The sequence below is a fragment of the Lepisma saccharinum genome, chromosome 23 (genome assembly GCF_977018435.1).
Source record: "Lepisma saccharinum chromosome 23, izLepSacc3.1, whole genome shotgun sequence".
Lineage (NCBI taxonomy): Eukaryota > Metazoa > Arthropoda > Insecta > Zygentoma > Lepismatidae > Lepisma > Lepisma saccharinum.
Genome location: NC_139251.1, coordinates 35,012,248 through 35,036,352, shown reverse-complemented (window position 1 = coordinate 35,036,352; position 24,105 = coordinate 35,012,248). Strand labels below are relative to the sequence as shown.

The following is a 24,105-nucleotide window of genomic DNA, read 5'->3' as shown; positions in this document are numbered from 1 at the left end:
AATGAAAGTTTATTTTATTTATTTAGTTTATTTATTTATTTGTTTAATTTTTACAGATGACGCAGAACCAACTGATACATCATCTGATCCTGTCCTGCAACAACTTTTTCATACAAAAGATAATTACTTGTAATTTGTAATTATTTTTTGTTATGTGCACATAAGAAGTATTCTTATGCAAGATTCAAAAGATGTATTGATAGTTTATGTAGTTAATTATTGAAATTTCCAGATTAGGAACTTAAAATATCTCTATATTAACATTTGTTACAATGTTGTACTTTTTTTTCTTCACAAAACATTGCTGAAAAAAATATTAAAAAATGTCTGAAAATGAAAAGAAAATTTAACAAATTTTTGTTAATTGAAAAGAGGAAGTTTTGTAGATTTAAGAAATATGTGGCAAATTAAAACAAATTAAAAATATTTTTTCTATGATTTTTTGAAAAACAACCAAAAATTGCAGACCAGAGGTAAAAATGCTGTATTATGAGGCCAGACCCGAATGTGTTAAAGAAAAACATGATTTCTTCAAACTTATTTTACCTTTTTGGAAATTTTCTTCTTGAAAATGGAGCACATTGTTAAGAACATGTATAAATTTTACCTCAAAGTAAGTGTCAATGTCAGCTAGGAAGAAATAGTACCCCCCCCCCCAATTTTGAGTCCCAGCGCTAATAATACTCCTATAACTACACAAATGAATTTAAATGTATTGTATACCAATAAGTAACATGTATTCTAGTATATATAAGCTCATATGGTATAGTGGTAACATTATAGCCTTGTTATGAAGGGGTAGTGGATTCAATACCATGTGGAGGCACATAGTGGTTCGGATCCCACTTTAAACTGTAGGTCCACTCCTGAGTAGCATGTCTGTGCATAAAGTGAACTTAAAAAATATAAAAAATCTTAAAGATATAAAAATCAAGCTAATATATATAAGTAATTAGCTTAAATTAAATTGTGCAACAAAAATCCCAAATATGTTGATTTTAAATATAAATGTTCTTCATACAGTATTTGCAGTCAAACGTTATGAAGACTGAGAATGTTGGGGTCTCACTTCCTTGTATTTTGCTTGGGTGCTGTTAGAACATTTTTTTTTTACAACTTTTTTTTAAGTCTACTTTATTCACTGATAGGCTAATAGAGACTGGAACTACAGTTCAAAGTAGGATCCCAACCATAATGTTCCAATGGAATACTTACATGTTAAAGTTTATAAATATTCTGAACAATATCAAATTTACAATGGAAATAGTTAAGAGTATCAGTATTGGTTTAAAGTGTTTATATTAACATGCATGTATTACAGCATGCTACAATGTCAGGGCTTCCGGGTTCATATTCCGTGACAGTCCCTTCATCATATCATCACTCATCCCCATCTTTGCAATTAGCCAAAAGTGGCAGAAAAGCTAAGTAAAATAAACTAAATCAAACAATCAATCAATCAAATACATGCATGTATTTTTTTAAATAAATGCTCATGTAATCATATGTGTGTAATATTTACTGCTCTCAAAATATTGACATTTAATATGTGAGGTTTATAGAATGTGGATTTCTAAAAGCATTTGATCACACCAGACTTGTGTCAATGAACTTTTATAAAGCTGTAGGAGGAAAATGAACTTATACAGAGCATAATTATTTAAAAAAAAACAAGAAAGTGCATGCAGAAGTTAACTTTCGAGTGAATCTTTTCATAACTAGAATCTTAGAATTTACTTTAAATGGTTTCAATCGTTTGTTCTGTGTAATAGGCACTGTAAACTTACCAGTGGAGATTTTTGTTCTTGTGAAATCTTAGCAGTTGGCTTGGCTTTTCGTGTAATAGGTTGTTGGGTACCTATTTTTGCTTTACGCTTGGTTTCTTCCTGTAAAAAGATATATATATATATATATATATATATATATATATATATATATATATATATATATATATACATTAAGCATGTCTTTTTCTAACAAACTGAACACACATCACTAATCATCTAAGCACACAGTGTTCCACTGAAAACTTCTTGCTGCTGGAATCTATTGTGCCTAGAGTCAAAACCATGTTCTGCAAGTAAGAACAACTTATCATTTTGTTGGAAATGGAATGAATACATTTCATATGTGTACCTTGTTTGGCACAGAAAATTTACTATACTTTCATTGCCACTTATTGCAGAATATGAATGAAAGATTGTGATACGGTAATAGCAAAGCAAACTATGTTAATATTTTATTTCATTTGCAATGGTCTGTCATGATTGTTTTTCTCATCTTATGCGAATGAACTCACCTCTTCAATTTCTTGCATAAGTCTTTGAAGTTCACGTAAATCCTCCCGACTCACTGCCTTATTTTCTTCAATATGATCTCCTTGTTTAAGCTGGAAATAAAGAGAAATGTATTTGAGTGCTTATTCTTCTATTATTTTATTTTTATAACCATACTGATGTGAACATATTTTAGTTTTACAATCGCACTAGTAAAATAGAAATACCACTGCAATTTTCCATTTGATTGCAAAGATATTGCTTAAGGAAATCAAGTTCTAGTGTAAAAATTACACTCAACAGACAATATGAAGTATTTAATATTTTGCAGCTTAACCACTACTATGAAGTATTATCAAGAATTTACTTGCATGATGGAGTCTAATGAAATGTTGCCAGTGGAGGTCTATTACCCTATGTACTATCCTCTGCACGGGCATACTTTCTTCCATTGCTGGGAGTATTCTTGAAATCCCATTCATATGGACTGCAAACCAGCTGTCATTTTGCTTTTATGTCTTTGCTGTAATTTGTTCGGAAACATTCATTCATCACAGAGCTCCATGCATATCGCGCTGCGACGCCAAGGGTCCTAGGTTAGAATCCCGCTCGGGCTTGTTGTTTGTGAACGTTCATTCAACAATTTCATCACTCATCCCCATCTTCACAAATTATCCAAGAGGCACAAAACGCGAAGTAAAATAAACTAAAATCAATCAATCAAAACAGAGCTCCATCTTGAAAAGTGCCAGCTCAAGCAAGTAAGGTGGCTGCAGCATGAGTGAAATGTTTTTCCACACCAGAATCTTAATGTTGGATAACTCTGCTCGAATTACAACATTCCGTTATGCCATTTTCCATGATGGCATGTACATGCATTGAAGCGCAGTTGCCACATATTTTTATGTACAAGCATTCTAGTGTCTTTCTTCAATTTTTAAAATAATATGTACAGATAAGCCATGAATGAAAACATATTCTCCCTTCCTAACAAGGGCACTAACCCATACATCACAAATCTAATGAATGTCTTTTGAATATTCATGCTGAATTTCTGGAAATCCAGAAGATATCCATGGGATATCCAAGAGGAATGTTTCATGGAGATTCTGTGAATCATTTTTTAATGTCTTGGATATCAGTTCTACTTGGTTCACATGATTGTGGATGTTTTTATTTCATTGTGGATAAGAAAAGGATATATGTATGAATGTGTCATTAGTTGGCACTCCTGGAGCAGAATTTAAATCATTACATCTTCTTTCTCATTCAATATTAGTCTTGTGATTTTCCATCATGCAGATTGGAAGATTGATTGAATAAGTTGCTTTATTTTACTTTGCTTTTTGTGCAACCTTTGGCTAATTTGCGAAGGGATGAGTGATGATATGATGAAATTGATGAATGGACACTCGCAAACATTCATTCCCAGACTGGGATTCGAACCCAGGACCCCTGGTGTTGTAGCGCGATGTACCTGCCACGGGGACAGATTGGAAGAGGAGAGTCAATCCCATGGCAACCACAAAGTGATGACATGTGTTTTTCCTGTGTGTGGAAACGTTAAGAACTTGGTGTACACTGAGAACAATCATGACCTTTTTTTTTTTATATGCAAGAAAGGATAATTGCAGCAATATCAACCGTACCTCCAGACATGCTGACTGCACGTGATAGGAGATAGAGTATCATTTGAATGCATGTATAGCTACGAATAGAGCACACACTGCAATTTACTAAATGAACAAAGAAAACCTTTATATACATTTTCATGTTATCTATAAATATAAGTTGAGTTTGTTGTTTCTCATGTGCCAAATTTTCATGTGGAACCCGGGAGTTCTTTTGTAAACACCTGGTATTTTAGTATTGCATAAATTTACAACGTGATTCAATGTAATTAATTGTACCTATAATCTCAGACCAGAGACATCAACAAAAAAAAACTACTTGCAGAATTTGCCAAGGTGGATCAAAAAGTTCCATCATGTCTAGAAACAATGCTGCAGACAGAAAAACAGCATCAGCATCTTTCATGGTACCTAAGACCTCAAAGTGAAACTAACCCCCCCCCCCCCCCCCTAAGTGCACCCCAAAATTTGCAGTGCTTAACACTACAAGTCTCCTTGAGCATTTATGAGGAGAGGGAGTGATTAAAGCAACCCTCCACTGAAAATCGAGATCCTGTGTATGATTAGCACTCTTGACTTTCATGTGAGCAGTCCTGGGTTTGATTTCCAGTGGAGCCCCTCAAGATTTCAATGTTGACCCGGGATCATGAGGACAACTGGGGAGCTACGTGGAAAGAAATAGAGGATTCAGCCATGAAAGCAGAGAACAGTGGTGATGGGACTCAATGCGTTTGCCCAATGATAAACCACTTGGCAGGCCCTGGAGTTTAGTACAGTATTCCAGAAGAATAACTGAAGTGAAAAATGCAGTATCCTCAAAAGTAAGGGTGTAAAATAAATATATTGTAAAAAATGGCCAGAACTTATTTTCTTTTGAAGGGCCATAAACAGTCTGACTTAAATTTCCCCCTAAATTTCAAAGACATTCCATGATTGAAGTGGGTAAAATAGAATAGCTATTTTTAAATTTGAAAAAATAAAGTGTTGTGCTGGAAATTTGCTCATTTTATTTTGAGTAAAAGTATTTATTGAAAGGATATAATAATAATTTCATAATAGTAATTCTTATTGATATTATTAGTAGTAGTATTATAGTGTAATTATAATTTGTTTAACAACCTGACATATCCTACAACATTTCCTGGTGATGGCCATTCCTTGAAATTGGTTTCACCAATATCGGATAGCATTATCTGAAGATGGAAGTTTTACGTACTGAGTTGTGTACGTCATTGCATTGTGATAGCAGGCTTTATTACTTTGAAGCACCAAAATCCACACACTGTTCTCTTGAACAGTCACTATTGTGAAGTATGTTGTCATAATCTTCCAGGCTTCAATACAGAAAATTCATCATTGCCAAATAAAATAGTGGCCGCGGTGGCTCAGTCGGTAACGCGTCTGACTACCATGCTCAAGGTCCCGGGTTCGATCCCCGGCCGGTTCAAATCCGGGAACTTTTCTAACGATGGAAGCGGCCCCGGCGCCCACCCAGCGTCGAATAACATGGGTACCTGGGGGAAACCCTGGGGGGTAAAGGCGGTCAGGGGCGTGATGCTGATCACATCACCCCCACTCATGACCGGATCAAGAAAGTGTGGGGCGTTACCCCCACATCCCCTATACGCCTTCATGGCGTGGTGCTATGCACAGGGGAACACTTTACCTTTTTTTTTTTTTTTGCCAAATAAAACTTTTGAGGTACCTTTTGACAATCTGTGGCCACTTTTATTTCTTTGTCTCTGGTTTGAAAAATTATAGGTCATGGAAACCTTACAAGAATTTTGAATCACCCTGTATTTTGTTTGCAACTTATTTTGAGGGTTTTGAGAGTACCTGAGGTTTTGGAAATGCAACAGCGTCTTCTAGAACAGTGTCCCTCTTCTTTGAAGCAATTTTTCCACCATTCTTTTTTCTCCTCTCACTGTCTTGCTGAAGAATAAAGAGATATGTGCAATCAGTCTTATAATTATATTTGAGCAATTCTGCAACAAGCCTCTTTGGTTTCAATTTTTCAAAAAATAGACTATAAGCTTGTTTTGGAGTGGCTACAATATATATGCTTAAATGGGGCCACATACGTATTTATAGTGAATACAAAATCAAGATTTCAGCACATAAGCTGTGCACATTTCAGGATTTAAGGTGTCATATAAAATGGCATTTCAGCATTAAAGTGATTTCACTAATTTCACTGAAATTATTCAAACACATTTTCACTGTCAATGTTGACCTTCAAAGGACTACATGTTGAGATGCATTGGAAGGAAAGGGGGAGACTTCTTTAGTGGCAGAACACTTTACAACAAAGCACTGCTCTATCTCTCGTGATTGCAACATATGAGGAGAAGTAAAAAATTATCCGCACTTTCACCAAAACTTTCTTTCGGTTGGCCACACTGCCTCCAGCGCTGGCTTGCTGAAAGGTGGTACTCTTGTGGTTACATGACTGAGGTTTCATATTAATCGCTCCATTTTTCTTTCTTTTTCAACAGAGTAAACATGGCTGTGCTGCTGGCAGTGTGCACCAAGGTAGAACAGAGATCAGTGATCCGTTTGTCTGTCCTGAAGGTGTGTCAGGGGCTGAATTTCATCGCAGGCTTTTCATACAATACGGGGACAGTGCTCTACTGTGTATAGCTCGACCACAAGGAAAAAAACCTTCCCTCAAAAGCGTTTGCGCATCTTCCCTGCCGTTCTCGGTGCTCGGGGCAGTGTTGCCAGGTCAGACTTGAAAAAATCGGGAGATTGTTCCTCGGGAAACCAGAAGATCTGCTACAAAATCCGATGATCTAATAGTAGCGGATGAACGACCTTCTTGGGGGCGGCATAGGCGTGCGCACTGGGGGGCAAGAGGATGTCTGCAGATTTTTTCCAGCGAGGGAAAAACAATGTATTTTTATCAGGCGGGTAAACGAGGCATATTACCCCGTATAATGTTGCCCTCTCAGAAAACACCACTTGAGTTTGAAATTATCACGTTCCTACATCCCTATTATAATAATGGATGTAAATTACTGTAACTGAAATCAACTCATACGTCTGAAATAATAAGTACTTTTATGTCAACATTCATTTTCCAGAAGGGGAGGGGGTGGCGACCATCCTTGCACTTCCTTCTGGACGTCCATGTCGCTTTATAATTTTGTAGAAAATTAAGTATTTAAGTATAGAATAGTATATTAAGGATAGAAATTAAGTATTTTCAAGCCGATGAAAGTTGGAAGCAACTATGGGGGAGGGGGTGCATTATTTCCTTTGTAATTGAACTATGCCGCTTCGTTCTCTAGCAAATTTCTTGTTATTAACACTCACATGCTTTATTCGTCAGTTATGCTGCCTCTATGTTGCTGCATTTAATATATAATAGACACACACACTCACATATATATATAAAATAATTTGCCCACACTACAAAGTCAGTATTTCTACTTAGTAAGGCAAGGACGTTTCACTGTGTTTGTGTCACTTCATTCATTTCATCAGTTTTTCATTCATCCTTGTTGTCGTACTTACCCGTAGAGGCACAAAAGCGACGTAAAATAACTAAAATAGAAATAGATTTTCGGGTGGGATAAAATACAACCATCTAAAAATAGTAATGTACATGGACGTCCGCAGGATTTTTCCAGGCAGGGGCAAGGAAGGTATTTTTTTCCAGAGGAGCAAACAAGGCACATTGTCTCCAATAATAGTGTTGTTCCCTCAAAAAACATTGCTTAAATTTCAATGTATCATATTCATGCAATAATTAACACACATTATTGCAGCTGAAATGAAATTATATGTGAAAAATATATAATTTTTGGTTGACTTTCATTTTCCAGGGGGGCCACGCCCCCCCTTCCGGACGCCCATGGTAATGTAGTAATAGTAATAAAATAATAATAATGTCCTAGCAAATCGTTTGGCATAATTTCACAGTTCAAACAGCACTTTTCATGGCTGAGTGGAGTTCCACTCTCCCCTCCATGTTCAAGTAAGGTGACCAGGAAACTTGTTCTTGACCAGGCCGTCGGAGGTGCCATAGCAATAGTTTATTATGGAATCCTACCGAGAAATCAATAGGTCTGGTAACACTGACGTTGGCTGCTCTAAAGGCTCCTTCCTCCTGTCTTTTTCCCCCACCCGCCAGCGCGATGGGGTCTGCGCAGGTTTCTTTCCTTGTGGTTCCACTATAGACGTGTGTATGAGTGGACCGAGAGGTTTAAAAATGACCGGACAAGCCGGAAGCACAAAGCAGGAGCAGGACGCCCATCAACCTCCACCACTGACGGGAAGATTCAACAAGCTCAAGAGATGATTCTGACGAACAGATGGGTCACAGGGTGGCAGTCAATGAGGTGGCATGCTCGTTGTAAATTAGCCATCAGTGGCATACCCAAAGGGTATAATCCTTCATCCTTTGGCCCGGTGTTTCAAAACAAAAAGAACATCTAAGGCAGAATAAGATAGAAAAATTAGGATTGAGTACTAAAAAAATGTAAATAACCCCCTGCCCTTTCGAAAATTATGAGCATGCCATTGTTAGTCATGATTCTGTGTGCAAAATTATCCACGACAAGCTTCGGATCACTGGTCTCTGTTTTCCCTTGGTGCACACTGCCAGCAGCGTGGCCATGTTTAGTCGTGTTACAAAAGAAAGAAAAATGGAGCGATTAATATGAAACCTCGGCCACGTAAATACAAGAGTACCACCTTTCAGCAAGCGAACACTGAAGGCAGTGTTGCCAACCTAAAGAAAGTTATGGTGAAAAGTGCGGATATTTTTTTACTTTCTCTAGTAATTATAATTGAAATGGTAATGGAACTATGCACATCATGTACCACTGGCGACAATAAATGGGAAATAATTAAATAACAACTGATTTCGCAACAAAAAATAATAAAATATATAAATAACACACAACAAATAAATAATAAAATAAACTAGAAAGAAAACAAATCACAATGTATTTTTTTTAACTCTGACAAGATAACTATTCAAATAAATCCATCTAACTTACCAGTTCGGTGAAACTTCTCACCAAGCTGTCTAGAGAAAGTGACTCTTCGTTCTTTTCCCTTGTTGCAGCAGTGTACTGTAAACAAATTAAGCAGAAAGGAGATTAGGTCTTGCAATAATACACTAGGGGGAGTCAGATCTAGGCTCTGTACCACATCATGAAAGCAACTACCACTGGCATACCCAGGCATGGATTTACAAGGCCTGAGCTTCTCCCAAAATTGTTGCATATTGCAATGCAATTTTTACAGAAACAAAGGAACCCTTTTTTAAAAAAATATTTTGAACTGCTGATTAAAAAAATATGCTGCTACTCTTTGTACATTGACTCTTTGTTATGTGATCGAAACAACATTCCAATTTTGTATACTCTGTCCTAGAGTGCTACAATGAGCATTTTTCGTTCGAGTGGCAAATAGTTCACATGGGCAATGCTAGATGGCATACAGAATTGATAGTTCTTCTGCTTGAGTGAAAAACGACCGAATGAGCGATATATACTTGAACTCTCGAACCCTATTAGTACACGTGTTTCCGTCATTTGTCTATGGTCGTGGGTCCTCAAATATGGATCGTGAAGTAAAAGATGAAGTGAAATTGAAAAATAAGTGAACATAATCATCATCTCCATGTTAGAATGCAGTTTTGTGTATCTTGCCGAGATACATGAAAATGAAATAGATGATTATGGACTGAAACTACCAAGGCTGACATTTTATGTTTCTACAATTATTGTCACATTGAAATGATGTTCGATTGAATGTTATAACTGCATTTTATTATTTTGCAGAATATTGTTATCCTTTTCGGAAAGTGAACAATGATCTACACTGTACATCTTTCACTGTCATATGAAAGTTGTAATTGCTTAGGCAGGCCTGTCAGCATGTGTATCCATTTTACGTTTCGGTCTGTAGATATTGCATACTTTCATGTGTGTTGTATTGAGTCTTACATAATAATATACATAATTATTATTTAGAATTGTAATTGCATAGAGTCGTTTTCTTCCATGTATGGGTTTTAGGTTGATGGTTCTGCTTATTAGGTTCTGAAATACGAGACGTTGCCAATCATTCCACTACGAGATTCAAACGAGTTTGAGCAAGCGAAAGTGGTTCGATATAGTACTCTACTCTGTCCTGTAAGCAGAGACATTTTGCATCATCACCATAGCTGATCAATGGTGGAGTTGTTAGCACAGTGAGCTACGATGCCAAGGGTTCCAGGTTCGAATCCTGGTCTGGGCATGGGTGCGCTTTGTGAGTGTCCCTCCAATTTCATCATATCACCACTCATTCTCATTGTCACAATTTGCCAAGAATCAAAAAAGAAACAAATCAAATAACATAAAAAGTATTAAATGTTCAGTATTTCTTATAAGTGGCTTATAAGTGGATACAGTGGCATTATAAACATATTTGCCATGCATAGCATTCTAGGTTGTGAAATATTGTATATTTATTGTTTTACATGATTATTTTTTTTTGTTTCTTGCGAAATGCCTCGCATATAACCTGTGAAAACCACCACGAAAATGATTCGTAACATTCAGTAACATTCTGGTAATAGTGGTATATTATGAATATAGTAGGGATGTGACGAAGCTGAAAATTTACCAATGCCGATGTACTCACCGATAATTTTTGGAACCGATGCCGATGAGGATATTTAACTGATTCCGATACATAAGATTATTAAACAGAAATGGGATGTTATTTTCAGCATGACAAAAATAAATTTGCTATGTACATTTGTATTGCATCTTATGTATATACATATATATTCTCAAGAGATGCGAATGTACATTTGCATCTACAAAAGGTGGTTATGTGAACCTTTAAGAAGAACATGGATTCTCAAGAGATTTTACGTTAGTACACAAGCAGTTCTTTGAAATGCAAAATTAATTCCTGTTCTTAATGTTGGAAATTTACTGCTGCCAGATTCAACTTCAGAAACACGAGTTTTGGAAGCAGTTCAGGAAGTAACCTACTTCTTCTCTTATCGCAAATCTGTTCAGCAACACTGAACACTCAATCACTGAATACTGATGCAGCAGGTATGCCCAAGTATTTTCTCAGCACTTGCTTCAGGTTTGAATATTCATTTTTGAATTTCCAATACAACAACAGATCCTGGTTCAGCAATGTACTGTTTTATTTCCGATTTTGAGTTAGGTTGATCCTCTGAATGAGAGTTTGCAATAATTTTATTACAAAAACTCTACAATAATGATGGATCATAACCTAATTTTCAATAAATCTTACAAAACTAAAATATAAAACTTATTTGAAGGTAAAACTCTAGTATAATCTGTACTGGTTTAAATATCGGATTTTTGCCGATGCCGATATGTCAATTTCTGCCGATTTTCATACATCTGTAATCGGCTTCGGCACATCCCTAGAATATAGTAATATGATATGCATAGTGACAGGTGCATTGGAGGTTCTTTATTTTGGTACTACTTTTCCCCCGAAATTTTTGAACACATAAATCTTTCCTAGATGTGGATGCACACATTGAAGGTCATTTGAAAACATCCATCCGCATGACACACAACTGTATGCCTATTGGCCTCTCTGAGCATAAAGTGGTCTCAAAACAATCTTCATTTAGGCAATTTTTTTTATTGAGTCTTCTGGGTTCTAATCCCAGCCAGGGCCTGAATGTTCCTTCGGTAATTTTATGTACAAGGGTCGTTCAAGGTTGACCGGGATTTTCGTACGTAAAAAATCGATGAATAGCCGGATCATGATGAAACGTTCGGGTGACGTAATGTATTCCTTCGCGAGTAACTAGCGCCCGGCATGACGTATTTCGCGCATGCACAGCAGTTGCAGCGAACATGGCGGGAAGCAGTGTGTCTGTGGCCGTGGAGCAGCGGTGTGTAATCAAATTTCTCGTGAAGGAGAAACTGAAACCAGCTGAGATTTTCAGACGATTGCAAGCACAGTATGGTGAACAAACGATGTCGCGGACAAGAGTGTACGAATGGTGTGAGCAGTTTCGCGAAGGACGGGAGCTGGTGACAAATGAAGCACATGGACACATTCGCCCGACTGCAGTCACACCAGTGAATATCGCACGTGTTGAGCAAATGATTCTTGAGAACCGGCGAGTAACAGTGCGGGATATTGCTGCCGAGGTGAATATCAGTGTCGGGAGTGTTGAGACAATCATTCACGACCACTTACGCTTCCGCAAAATCTGTGCAAGGTGGGTTCCCCTCCAGCTGACATTCGATCAGAAGTGGACACGCAGGACGGTCTGTGAACAGCTTCTGAATCGGTTTCGAGCAGAAGGTGATGAATTGTTGCAATCCATCATCACGTGTGATGAAACATGGTTGCACAATTCAACCCCAGAGACCAAAAGACGCAGCATGGAGTGGCGGCATAAAGGTTCCCCGCCCCCCAAGAAAAGCAAAACGCTGCCGTCCGCTGGAAAGATCATGGCAAGTATCTTCTGGGACATGAAGGGCGTTATCCATGTGGATTTTCTGGACAAAGGGAGCACGATTAATGCCCAGTATTACTCCACATTGTTGAGTGGTGCTGTACGAAAGTCCATTCGTAAGAAAAGACCTGGGATGTTGTCTGGAAATGTCATTCTTCTCCATGACAATGCCTGCCCTCACACGGCCAATGTGACAACAACAACTCTGGCCGACATGCACTGGGAAGTTCTGCCCCATCCCTCGTACAGTCCGGATTTAGCCCCCAGTGATTATCATTTGTTTGCACCCCTTAAAGACCATCTGGGAGGGAAGAAATTCACGACAGACGAAGCACTGCGGAGTGATGTCCTCCAGTGGTTACGACAACAACCAAGTTCTTTCTACGCCAAAGGAATTCGGGAGCTGCCAGAACGATGGCAACGGTGCCTCGGTGCGTACGGAGAATACTTTGAAAAACTGACATAGTTTGGTGTTTCTTCTGCTACCTATTTCCTCTGCAGAAATAAAAGTCCCGGTCAACCTTGAACGACCCTTGTAATATGCTATTCACCCTTATTGCCGCAATTATCCTAAAAAGACAGAAAAGCAACCTAACATAATAAAAATACAGCATGGTGAATTCTAGCATTTAACCACTGATTCATTGTCCAAATACTCACATGCTCCCGCCATGCAGTGTATGGAACCTCAACATACAAAGAAGGGTTGTCTTTCTTAAGGGCTGCTTTCTTCTTTGCACTTTCCATCTGAAAAGCGAAATTTTTCATCACTTCCTGAAAAGCTGCTTTTACCAATTACATTACAACTATCAGATAATTGAAGCACAATCAGTACTTAAGGTTACCAAATATCCTCTTTTTGATTTTTTCCTACATTGTACCTGGGGTCAGGGAACAATTTGTAAAAAATTAAATAGTCATAATTTTGAGCATTACCTAATTTTGCATAGAATATGTTTCTTATTAACCCTTAACTACCATGGACATTGATAATCACACAACTAATAGGAAGGGGTCTGTCAAACTGCTATTTAATTTAGAACTGTGAGCTAGCTGTTTTAGAAAAGTTTACAGGATTCTTGTTGGAAAACCTGATGGTAAGAGACGTGTAGGAAGGCCAAGACGAAGATTGAGGGGAAAGGTATGGATAAGGGTTCAGTTGTAGTTGTGGGGGTGCAAGAAATAAAGTAAAAGAGAAATTCAGAGAGCTCTGAGAGACGATCCATAATAGTTAAGGGTTAGAGAAAGGGAAAATTCATAAGAAAATTATCTCCTGAACTAATATGTTATTTTAATATGATTTAATAGAGTACATAGTGTGTGTACCAGATACTCGGCCATAATTTTCCAGTAAATTCTGTAAAACACTTTCTATTGGTTGAGTACAACTCCAGAGATTATAACTGTAACTTTTCTCCACAGAAAAGCATGCTTGAAACACAGTAGTGTTACTGATTACAGGTTCAGGAATGTTATACTCCAGCATTCATTTGAAACAAAATATATTTTTTTTAACCGAAATTTTGGTCTGAGCCAATACCAATGCATTGGAATCAGCCAAACGTGAGTGCCTTGTGGAGTCTAAATATCCTAGAAATTATATTAATTTTTCAACAATATTATAGGGAGAAAATAATAAAATTCGTAAATATTCTGAACTACTTTCAATCGTTACAATTTTCAATCAATAAGAATATGAACAGTGGTATTGGTGCCAAAGTTTGTCAATTTAGCATTATTTATTAACATTTCCTAACATGATATATTATTTTCTATAAAGAGTGTTTCAAAAAGATGGGGCATTTTGTAATGGAGGTTTAGAGAAGAGAATTAATAGTTCCAAGAGATTTAATCATGGAGAAGAATAGTGCAGAGGATGCCATTCCATAATTACATACCGCTGAAGAGATGGGTATGTTTATGCCTTGATGACGACATCCTGTAAGTGACGACCTTTCTAAGCAATAATTCCTGCAGTCATCGAGGGATCCATAGCTCGACGTAACATGTCCACAGGAATCTGGGTGATTCTTCGGTTGTGGCAGGTCAAGTCAAAAGGATCTGTGAGGAAATCACCCAGATTCCAGTGGACATGTTATGCTGAGCTATGCAGAATGTTCCTCGATGACTACAGGAATGGATGCTTGGAAAAGGTCGTCATCATCATGTCATAAACCTACTCATCTCTTCAGTGGTATGTGCGTATGTAATGGGATCCTATGCACTATTCATTTCCATGATTAAATCTCTTGAAAATTTTGATTGTCTTCTCTATACCTGTGTTTCAAAATGTCCCATCTTTTTCGAGACACCTTTTATTATTTATTGTGAATGAATGTGTAATTTGATTACTTTTGACTGAACAGTTCTACTATTTTGGACAGCTTGTCATATGTTTTGCTTACAGTGATCTGATAACTCATGTTTAACTCATTCCAATACTCGTATGCTCACTGATGCCAACACAGTTGTCCAGAATGCTAATTCAGTTGGATCTTGTGCCCACATCCATGCGGTATGATGCCGGGGGTTCCGGCCTTGAATCACAGCTTGGACATGGGTGTTCTTTGTGATGTTCCCTTCATTAATTGCATCATATCATCGTGATTAATCAAAAGTGGCAGAAAAGCTACACTAAATAACAAAAATCAAATCAACTGGACCTTGGCTCGGTAGCTCAGTTGGTTGAGCAATTACAAGGCAGGAAATTTCTAAAATCTAGCAAAGTTTCCACTTTTTTCTCCCTTGCAACCAAACGATAGTGCTCTTGCCTTTGGTGGCAGTAGTGCAAGATTTGATTCACAGTGGGAGCTCCAAAAAATTCAATTTTGACCCAGCCTCATGAGGACAATTGGGGAGCTACATGAAAAGAAAGTATTGAACTCCAGTCATGAGTACTACTGACATGACACACTTGGAAATTGGTTTCTTTCATTTCACATTAGTAAAACCCCTACTCATTTTTATTGTTGATAGCTATATTAATATTCAGTAAATTTGTATTTCAACCAAGTAAGAAAATTAAAAAAAAATGATTAAAAAAATTGAATGTTAATGAAGGAACCAGTAAAAAGTCTAAAGTTTCATATTCCACCACGCAATCCAAGGAATAAATTCCGCAAGTTTTCAAAGTTCTGAGACAGATTTTTATCTGAGAGGTCGCACAAATGATGATGATGATGATGGTGGTGGTACATGAACGCATACAATGTTGATTTAAAAAGAGAGTTATATCTTCACCGACACACAGTCTACTGTCAGAGGCCAGTTTATTGAAATATGTTTTGCACATCTCTTTCTTCTTACTGGAAATGCTTGTGAAATACCCCATTCCCTGTATTTCTGTGATTTTGTTTAGACTTTCAAAGACACAATTCAATCTTGCTGCACATGTGCCTGTTGTATGTAATTGGTGATAAGTGATATAATTTTCTCTAATTTCATCTTTTAGAAATGAATGTTCTTTCTTAGTAAAAATAAATAAAAACAGCCCACTGGAAGAGGCCCTCAGGGTTTTGGCAACTGTGATGCCTATTCATATACTGTTGTATACTATTACTTGTCATGACTTGAATGTAGCCAATGCCATAACAAGAGAGAAAAAAGGGTTAATATGAAGCCATAAAGTAGTAATACTGATAGTATTCATGCTGGAAAACAATGAAATAATTAAACATTCATGCAGCTAATGACAATTTTGCATTTTATTGCATATTCTTACATATTTTGACAAAAATGGCTGTGTATAGTTAGCACTGTTTGGGTGCAGATAAATTCTAGTCTTAGATATTTATCCAAAATAAATAAAATTATGCAAGTTATACAAGAAACATAGTTGAGTATTCATACCTGGTCCTTGTCACTGTCCTTTTGAATAGATGAATAATCTCTTTTTCGGATGACATTTATTTTGCTGCTTCCCTGCCTTTTCAGCTCTGTTTCTTCCTAAGTAAACAAGAGGAATAAAAACACATTGCTTGTGTATGTGGCATAGTCTCCAAAACTAGAAGTATCACACCAATATAATTATAGCTGCTATGGTAAAAGTTAGAGTACTATGAAAATTGTAAAATTATGGATGCCCTGAGTGTTGACACATATCCCACACCCCTAACAGGTACACCCTTCATACCCTCCTTCCTATTATCCACCATGATCCTAACACCAGAAGCATCTTTCCAGACAAGGCCAGAGTTGTTTTCAAGCACCCTCCACCAATCTCCAAAACATCCTGATCTACAATACCTCTTCAACGTAAAAGGCATAACTCCTTGCCTACAAATGCAACAGGCCAAGGTACAAAATCTGTCCCATCATCATCACTCTCCTACTTTCCAGATTCATACTGCCACAGGCAAATTTACCCTCCACCCAAAAGAAACCTGCCACACCTCAAACTTCATTCTCAACATCTGTAGCGGCTTTCACATGGGGGAAACTTCTACAGCCCTCAACTTCAGAATCAACAACCGCTGCTCCTGCACCCAAAACCTGGACTTCACTGTTGCAGTCCATACCAGCAGTTCCAATACCCCTTTCAACAATCGTCCACCCCTTACGCCAATCCACCAACACCTCAGCACAGAAAACATTGGAGATGGCCTACATATCAACCACACATCCCCTGACCTGAATTAGGCCACTCTGTAACTTTTTTCAACTAAATCCCTACACCACCTCTCATCCACATTCCCAACCTTCCCCCCTTTTCCTCACATTGTCCCCCCTCAACACCACACCCCACCACTCACAATCTTCAACAAGCCTGGCTACAGAATCACATTATTTTTTTGTACCAACTATATCGTCGCTCTTCTGGACCCAGCAACTTTGCAGGCCAAACACACTTATTTCTAGAGCGTTTTGAAAAAGGCATAAAAGTCACATACTGCAATTCTTTGTTGCTTTCATTTAAGTTACACTGAATCAATTAATGAAACTATTATTGGTATACTTTTATATTGAGCAAAGTTGCAAAGTTTCTAAACAGTGATGACCCAACATTTATATAATATCTGTATTGTTTGCTATTAAAAGAATAGACATAATAACTGTCTGCTGTAAAAGTGCGCTTTACCGAACAGTCTAGATTTCTGCCATTTTTTTTTATCTAGAATTGAAGATGCAGCTCCAGGCCATAAACATTTTTAACTAATCCTTTTTTGCTCCTCAATTGCTACATGTCCCTCCGTGCATGGCCCTTCTTAATTTCATTCACTATGTTATTTACACATACAGACATCATAGGCGTGCGTAGACCCTCTGATTAGGGGGGGCAAAAGCCTTGATGAAATTTCAGTTGGGAAAGAAAAACCTACAACTACAACCAGTGCTCGAAGTGAAGGTGGAATGGTTTCCCCAGCTAGAAAAATGTACACAAGACATCCCTCCAACTGTCTCACCGTTACCATGTTAAACATGGAAGGATCACTCATCCCACAATTCCCACCTTGAGTTCTGGGCACAACTACTAATTTTGCAGAAAATATATTAGTTAGATAATCTCACTAATAATGCTACACGCTACTTTGATCCATTTCCACTGTAATGAACAAGAATTATTATTCACTATTTACATTTATATCGTAGCTTTGATCATGGTAAATGGTAAGGTAAAGTTTCCCATGCATATAGCACCATGCCATAAAGTCACATTTAGGGGATGTGGGGGTAGGGTCCCACACATTCTTGATCTTGGCCATTTTGGAGGTGATGTGATCAGCACCATGCTCTGGCCACCTTTACCCCCCCAGGACCCATTGATTTGAGTCTGGGTAAGCCCAAGAGCCACTTAATGCAGGGACAAGGCTCAAAAAATTCCCACGTTAGTGCTGGGACAAAGCTGGAAAAAATCCACCCTTAGATCACTCAATCTGGGAATCGAACCTGGGTCTCCTGCATGGCAGTCAGATGCCCTCTGACTAGACCACCGTGACTGTACTTTGATCATGGAGGAGTTTAGTAATATTTATCTAAACTGTCGACCTCTGTGGTGGACTGGTTAGGACAGTTCACGACGACACCAGGGGTCCGAGATCGAATCCCATTCTGTGAGAGCCGGCCCCCGTGGTGGAGTGATTAGCACATTTTGCTACAATGCCAGGGGTCCCGGGTTCAAATCCCAGCCTGGGCATGGATGTTTGTGAGTGTCCATTCATCAATTTCATCATATCATCACTCAACCCCATCTTTGCAATTAACCAAAAGTTGCAGAAAAGCAAAGTAAAATAAACAAAATCAGTCAGTCAAACCATCCTGTGATTGTCTCTTCGCCAAATTCATCATATCATCATTCATATTCATCCTTGCAATTAACCAAAAGTGGCAGAAAAGTGAAGTAAAATAAACCAAATCAATCATTCAATCAATTTATCTAAACCAAACTTCATGGTGCAATAGCCCTCCGAGAGCCGAGGTCTGGCAATCAGTTTTTCACTGGGATGACACGTGGTCAGTGTGTCAAGTTCCATTGCTGGTGTTGCCAGGCTTTAGAGACTGAAATACACTACTATATGCTTTCAACTAGTTCCCCAATAGTTCTCTTGGTATACCTCCATAATAGTTCAGTCATTAGTTTCTGATTTTATTCCTTCTCTGAACTCGTACAAACCATTTCTACTCATCTATGTGTAAAATCAGCAAATATCAAGCACTTATTAACTCTGATTCTAATTGCAATAGAAAACTGTAACTCACTGGTTTTGTAGAAACATTCCACACAGCTTTGTCATTGTGATTTGAAGAGGTGGTTGCCTTTTGTGAAGAATGCCCAGTAATGTCTTCATCCTAGACGAACATAAACAAAATATGATTATCTTGAAGCATTTTAAATAATTATCAGAAGCACAAAAATGCAAATTTTATAGTGATAGACATATTTGTCATAAATAAAAGCACAACAATTAGATTGAATACAGGATTTCAAAGTAAAGTGACATATCAGTGTTATGGTGAATAAAATCTTAGGTTTGATATGAAAACCTTACACTTATTACGAAAAGCAAAATTTCAATCCTGATGGGCTCATTCATAACTAGGGGGCGGATTTATATGCACTAAAAGAAGCCAAAAATGCACTAAAAATGCCAAAATATGCACTAAAAATTTTCAAAACAACCTATTTTAAGGTTCTGTACACCTTACATGGGAAGTAAATGTATCAGTAACTCACTGAACGCAATTATAGAAATGAAAGTGTTATAAATTGTGCTATTTAGTATCACCAAAAAATACTAATTTACAAATGTTTTTAGTTTCATGTAACAAAATGATTATATTACATACATTCTTTTGTCTGAAGGCTTGCTCTAAAAATTGCAATATTGCAATTAAAGTAATATACGTATCTTGTTGGAAACACTATGCTCTTTTCGTTGCATTAATCAATATCTTATTCTTTTCCATTATCATTTCAATATACTAGATGTTATTTATCGATGTTTTCAGGTAGCAGACTATTGCGATTGTCAGAAAATAACCCTTTGAATTTTGAAAATGTTCTTTCCATTTCACAAGAGCCCACTGGACAGTATTTGTTCGTTTCTTTTCTTGTGTTAATATCCTGATGTAAAATAGATTTTTCTGTATTCAGAATTTTCAAATAAATAAATAAATTTCAGTTGTGGAATACCCAGGCAAATCCTGGACAGGTTCTTCCTGCAACACTGAAATCACAAATCTCAGGAAGTGCAAACTTGGGTTTCTGGAAGCTATTGCTAACTGCTTCTCCAATTCAGCTATCTCAACTTCTCCTGGTACTATTTTCCTTTGAAAAATATCAAAAGGAAATTGGACGGACAAAGAAAGAAAAAAGATCTAATCTTTGTCCGTTCAAAACTATCAACGAAATTTTACCATATTTTTAATACTTCATTTAAGATTCAGATTAACTGCATTTTTATTCAAATTAACAACACAATGATAAAAATTGCACATGGTACAACTACAGACATACAACAATGGTCTGGATGGCCTAATGCGGTGATTCAACACTCCTAATGTGAATCCCTCACCTTAACCATCAATTCAAATGAAGCAATGTTGGATTGCTACATTTAACGTGCGGTTCTGGTGGAGATTAATGTATTATAGGCAGGTATTAAACTCAGGCAGCAAACCATCTGCACTATGAATCTGTGGTTTGCACCTACCGTAACATGGGAGTCGAACAAATGCTATTTGTCACTTGAGATTTGATGGAAAATAATGCACAACGATAGACCAAAGAATAATAAAAACATAATTTTTTTAAACATAAATTGTGCTACAGATTATATACGAGATATAATTGTGAGAATTTTCCTTATCAAAACCAGTGACTGTGCTATACACTCATAAAAACGGTATTAAATATATCAATAAGTACACAAATCCCACGGACACTATCTCAGTTTCTATAGGACTGTCATCTTTATCCTTCCAATTAATTTAATAGTAAAATTAGCACTTCAAATCACTGCTCCTTTTGTGGAGAAAATCACCCAAAAATCATGTTTAATCCGAACCCGTATGTTGTTTGAATATTTAGCTACCACATCTCTGAAAGGTGTAAATCTGTGAGTGTGTCTGTGTGCACTGCAGAAGTGACAATAAATGCCGAATGAGAGAAGAAGTAACAGCTGTAAACATGTAATACATTTCAGTCATTTAGAGTAGTTTTTGGCAGCTTAAATGGATAATTACCAAAATGCAAATTTACCATGATCAAACAGAACTTTCATTTTTGGCAACAGAAAACATTTGTTGAGTGCGTAGGTCTGGACACTGTGATTTTTATAAAGTTATGTTCATTTTTTTGGACAATGCTGCTGTATAACGTAGTAAGGGATCATTCTGTTATTTAGTACAAAATAAGAATATGGTAGAAACTAAGGGAATGATGGTCAGATGAAGATATGCACTATGAGTGTATTTTATTCTTAAATTAGACATAATAAAAATACAATAACTTTTTGTGATTATTTATATCTGTCCTTTGTTCTCTATCTTCTCAACCAGACCACCTGCAATGGTATGAGATGAGTTTTGGAATGTTATTGACCCATCTAGTGCCCATGACCAGACGAAGTAGGCTATATTTAAATGTTGACAGGGAAAATGAAGCAGACAAACATAAAACGAACAATTACATGAAAATTATTCCCAATATATGCAGATTATATGTACATTAAGCTAAAATATGCATTAACATCCGAAATATGCATTTATATGCACTATAAAACTTTGTCAGAGTAATCCACATCAAGTGAAATGGATAAATCCATTGATAGCATATGAATTTTCCTTAAGGAGAAAAAAACATGCAAATATCCACTCCCTATTCATAACCTTCATTTAAGTAAAAGTTGTGGAATATATATGTAAAGTGTTTCCCTTTGCTGACTTGATTCATTTTTTGTTATTTAGGGCCAGTTGCACCATTGCCACTCAATCTGCCACTTTACAAAGTGCTGGATAATGACAGGTGGGAGATTTAGGCAGCAGTGGGTTGCACCAAGCATTTTTATCCTCAGCCTTGTAAGGTGGAACTTTCTCCTGCTTGTCGTATGACCTGGCAACAGAAACAGGAGAAAGTTGTGTTTTTGATTGTGTTTTGTTTGTTTATTACGTGCAAATGTCTGCTTGTCAATTCCAAATGCATGTTTTTTCAACTGAAATATGTTTTAAAAAACTAAATATTTATTGCAATAAAATGAAACAGCTGATCGAAGTAGGTAATGCATGTGTCGTACTCTCATTTAATATCAAATATATGTTATATGATACAATATATAACCTGTAATGTTTCGAAGTAGTGGGAGTTCTTCTTGCAAACTTTTCAAATTATTTTTCATGTACTCCATGAATTAACATAATGCAAAAAAACAATATTCCTGGTCTTATCTTTCAGTAAGACATACTACAGTCACTTTTAAAAAAATATTAAACACTACTAAAGAGTGACCAATATTTTACGAAGTCATATCAAATGCAAGTTACATATTTTAAATTTTTAGTGCAAGGGTGACGTATCTAATTTTATACATATTTCTGCAATGTGGTATATTTCTACTCAAATTGTGAGGAATACTTGAAATTTAACATTATAAAGGAAAAACATCTATTGTGTCTTTTTATTGGATTATTTATTTGTTCGCAATAAAGTATATTTGTTTGTTTTAATTGGATTATTTATTTGTACGCAGTATTTAAATTAGCAATTATTAATTACCTATGCATGCATGTAACGGTAGGCAACTTCCCATCTGGTGTGTTTTGGATTATCTTTCGGGTGCTATATTCACGTGTGCGAAACGTTCAGGCTGGTTCATATCAGGCTAACTTAACATAAGTTGATTTTCTTTATTTCACTTTGCTTTTTGTGCCACTTTTGGCTAATTTGCGAAGATGGGGATGAGTGATGATATGATGAAATTGATGGACACTCACGGACATCCATTCCCAGGCCAGGATTCGAACCCGGGACCCCTGGTGTCGTAGCACAATGTGCTAACCACCCTGCTACGGGGTCCGACCATACATACACACATAATTTTTCTAGCACCTGTGTCTGAAGAACTCATAAAGCATGAAAATGCAAAATCCAGGAACAATTTTGTATATGGATTTATTCACATGAAATTCCTCTGCTCTTAAGAGGATTAAGACTTATTTCAGCACAAAGGCAAGTTGAGCGATTTAGCTGTTCTATCTATTGAGAAAGCATTCTTGTGAAAATCAAAGAGTGGCAACAGGAAATATTTTGTAAATACATGACAATGAAGTTACCCCAAAAGAGAGAAGAGTGGAGTTCCTGTTGCAATGAAGTATCCACATGAAAAGTTAATACCACAAAAATATGTGACAATACAAGTACCATTTTTTATAAATAGGCATGAAATACTTTAAATCCTTTCCTTATTCTCATTTGTGAGGTAATGTATTTTTAATCAGAATGTTACATCGCTTCCAAATCCGAAAGAGATGAGGAAGAGCCCCCCCCCCAGTATTTTTTTGTCTATTCAAGCACTCTCGTATGGTGATTTCCTTGAGGTTTTTTTTTAGGTTCCTTTTATGCACAGATAGGCTAATTGGGATTGGACGTACAGTTTAAAGTGGGATCTGAACCACTATGTGCCTCCACCGAATATCGAACTTGGGACCACCATGGTATGGTGATTAGCACAGGTGTTGAACCCAGCATACACCACTGGCACCAATAAGGTATTGAAAGTCAAAGAGATGATTAAGATAACTTACCATTTCTCCTATGCTATCTGATGGGTTTGTGAATGCATCAGCGAAGGTGACTCTTTTTTTTGTACGCACTTGAATGAGCCTGGTTTCATTTTCCTGATCTTCTCCCTGGAAATAAGATAAAATGAGACAACATACATAATTATCAAAAAAACTAAATATGCTGACCAAGGCAGTAAATTATTTTATTAAAAACATAAACTAAACGTAACATTTAGAAAAAAAAAAGAAATTTTATAAAGAATATGGAGGACAGAATCAAGAAAATATGCATGAAAGAATGCGAAAAAGAAGGCAAAATAAATAGCCTATGGAAACAGCTGGAAAAGAATGGCTATGAGAAGCAGGATAGACTGGACATAAACAGAAGAAGGAAGAAAAGAGGAAGGGGAGAATTGGAAGAGAAAGAAAAAGAGGAAGAGAAAGACAAAAGGTTTGGAATAAAGAGTATGGGGAAGACCACAGAAAAGATAAGCAAAGTGCTTAGGAAAGCGGG

The 24,105-nt window shown here is 36.9% G+C and overlaps 1 protein-coding gene across 1 annotated transcript in view; it reads right to left on the bottom strand.

The window, feature by feature from the left end:
* LOC146005465 (uncharacterized) overlaps positions 1–24,105 on the bottom strand; it is a 191,331-nt gene that overhangs the window by 37,990 nt on the left and 129,236 nt on the right. Inside the window, exons 34-41 of the mRNA XM_083144708.1 lie at positions 23,613–23,717; positions 19,071–19,160; positions 16,224–16,319; positions 13,035–13,121; positions 8,914–8,988; positions 5,744–5,839; positions 2,300–2,389; positions 1,788–1,886 (exon numbers count right to left, since the gene is read on the bottom strand). Coding sequence (XP_083000834.1) covers positions 1,788–1,886; positions 2,300–2,389; positions 5,744–5,839; positions 8,914–8,988; positions 13,035–13,121; positions 16,224–16,319; positions 19,071–19,160; positions 23,613–23,717 — 738 coding nt within the window. The remainder of the gene's footprint in view (positions 1–1,787; positions 1,887–2,299; positions 2,390–5,743; positions 5,840–8,913; positions 8,989–13,034; positions 13,122–16,223; positions 16,320–19,070; positions 19,161–23,612; positions 23,718–24,105) is intronic.